We start from the raw sequence: 1778 nt of genomic DNA, 5'->3' as shown, positions 1-1778 counted from the left end.
TACGAAAAATAGTTTTTCCCATATAAAAAGCACGGGCAACTTTGAGTGACCTCTAAACATTTTTTGAATGAAAAAAAACAGGGGGTATATATATATTTTTTTTATTATATAGAACAAGGCTAGAGGGCGCGAGCATAAAAATTCCGATTTTACTTTTCTCGCATTGGACTTTCGGATCACCCTAATGTACATGTATTTTGTCTCAAGGTCCAAAAGGATCCAATAATCATATAAACAAGGTATTCTTATTTTAGAAAATTTTTCTAAGATTCAAATAAAGCCTTTTTCGTACATTGTGTCCAGTCTTAAGTTTGACAGTGATTCGTTTTAAATATATTTACTGTGTACAGCGATTTTTGTTTCCACAACGCAAAGGTCCTTGGCCATCAAAGCAGGCTTTTCATTGACGTCATTGCCAAGGATTTGCAAATGTTCATTCATAAAACAAGATATTTAATATTTTCTATACAGCATTACAAAAAACCACAACAACACAAAAACGCACATACACACATGCATACACATTATTCTCTGAAGTGCATTGGTGCACATGTGCGATAAGAAAATTCAATCAATCAGCGCTAAATTGAAGTTCACTGAGAAGGAAGAAATCGGAGAACTTCTTTGACTACGAAATCGCAAATGGTGTCGGCTTTGCAGGCTAACGATTTGTATAAAAGCGGTAAAAATGCCCTCAGGAGGTCAGTCAAGTCAGAGCGAATAGCCCGACAAGGACATATTCCAAGTGCACCAAACTGCATTTAAAAAAAACCCCGGTATATAAATATTATAACTCTAACATAAAAGGATAAGCAAAGAATAAGCAAAGCGAAACGATAAGATGGGATTTGGGTATTGGCAGTTGAAGGCAACTGTCATTTACCTACTTGTAGTCAACAGTTTGGCTCGAATTGAGCCTCGCACTTGCGACCGTGAATATTGTTATGAACGTTTCGAAGGTGAAAGTGATCGATACTCAAACGGTGATGTAAACTGGTTGCGAGAAAACGCGTCTTACAGGAAATCTACTAATACAGACTTTGATGCCACACTAAGGACATATCGCCCAATCAAATCTGATAATCAGCAACAACACATTGTAAGTACCATCAAACTTGGCAACGAGCATGTGGAACAGCGCAGTTCAGACAAAAGTAATGACGGTCAACAGGGTCAAAACAATCAGTTAAATGAGCGCGAAGAACGAATCACTGCTGACAGGCGCTATAATAACGATGAGCGGCGAGTAATTGTGAGGAGTGATGATAAGCGTGAAATACAAGAACATGGACGACGAGATGCTACCGAACGCGCAGACACTCGTGAGAACCGACGCGAATTAGTTCGGCGATTTGAAGATCGCGTAGAACGATTTGCTTCTAACAGGGTTTTTGATGATAGTGAGGAACAACGAGCTCATAATAGAAATACTGATGAGAGGACAGGACATGTAGATGAAAGCCGGGAGGACCAAAGAGAACTAGTTAAGCGATTTGGAGAACGCGAAGAACGATCAGCTGCTACCGATCATCGTGAGAAACGACGAGAACATGGGCGAGAAGAACGAAAAGACGAACAACGCGACGTTAGCGCACGCGCTCAAACCCGTGAGGACCAAGGAGATCTTACCACACTCGTTCATGCAAGTGAGGATGAACGTGAAATAGGTCAGAGGTTTGATGATAGCAAAGAACGAATGGTTGCTACAAGAATTGTTGATAGGCGTGAAGAACGACGAGCACATGCCAGAAGTGTTGATGTGCGCGGCATACGAGAAG

At 40.6% G+C, this 1778-nt stretch overlaps 1 protein-coding gene across 1 annotated transcript; it reads left to right on the top strand.

The window, feature by feature from the left end:
- Window positions 1–841: 841 nt before the first annotated feature.
- On the top strand, window positions 842–1674 carry LOC108356268 (nucleolar protein 58-like; the record flags this gene model as incomplete). The annotated part of the gene is made up of 1 exon (XM_017607387.1): window positions 842–1674. A coding segment is annotated over exon 1 (833 nt), but the record flags the coding sequence as incomplete, so codon positions are not given.
- Window positions 1675–1778: the final 104 nt, after the last annotated feature.

This window comes from Rhagoletis zephyria, unplaced genomic scaffold (genome assembly GCF_001687245.7).
Source record: "Rhagoletis zephyria isolate East Lansing unplaced genomic scaffold, Rhagoletis_zephyria_1.1 Rzeph_scaffold_56228, whole genome shotgun sequence".
Taxonomy (NCBI): Eukaryota; Metazoa; Arthropoda; class Insecta; order Diptera; family Tephritidae; genus Rhagoletis; species Rhagoletis zephyria.
The sequence above is the reverse complement of the archived record's forward strand: the minus strand, read 5'-3'. Positions and strand labels throughout refer to the sequence as shown.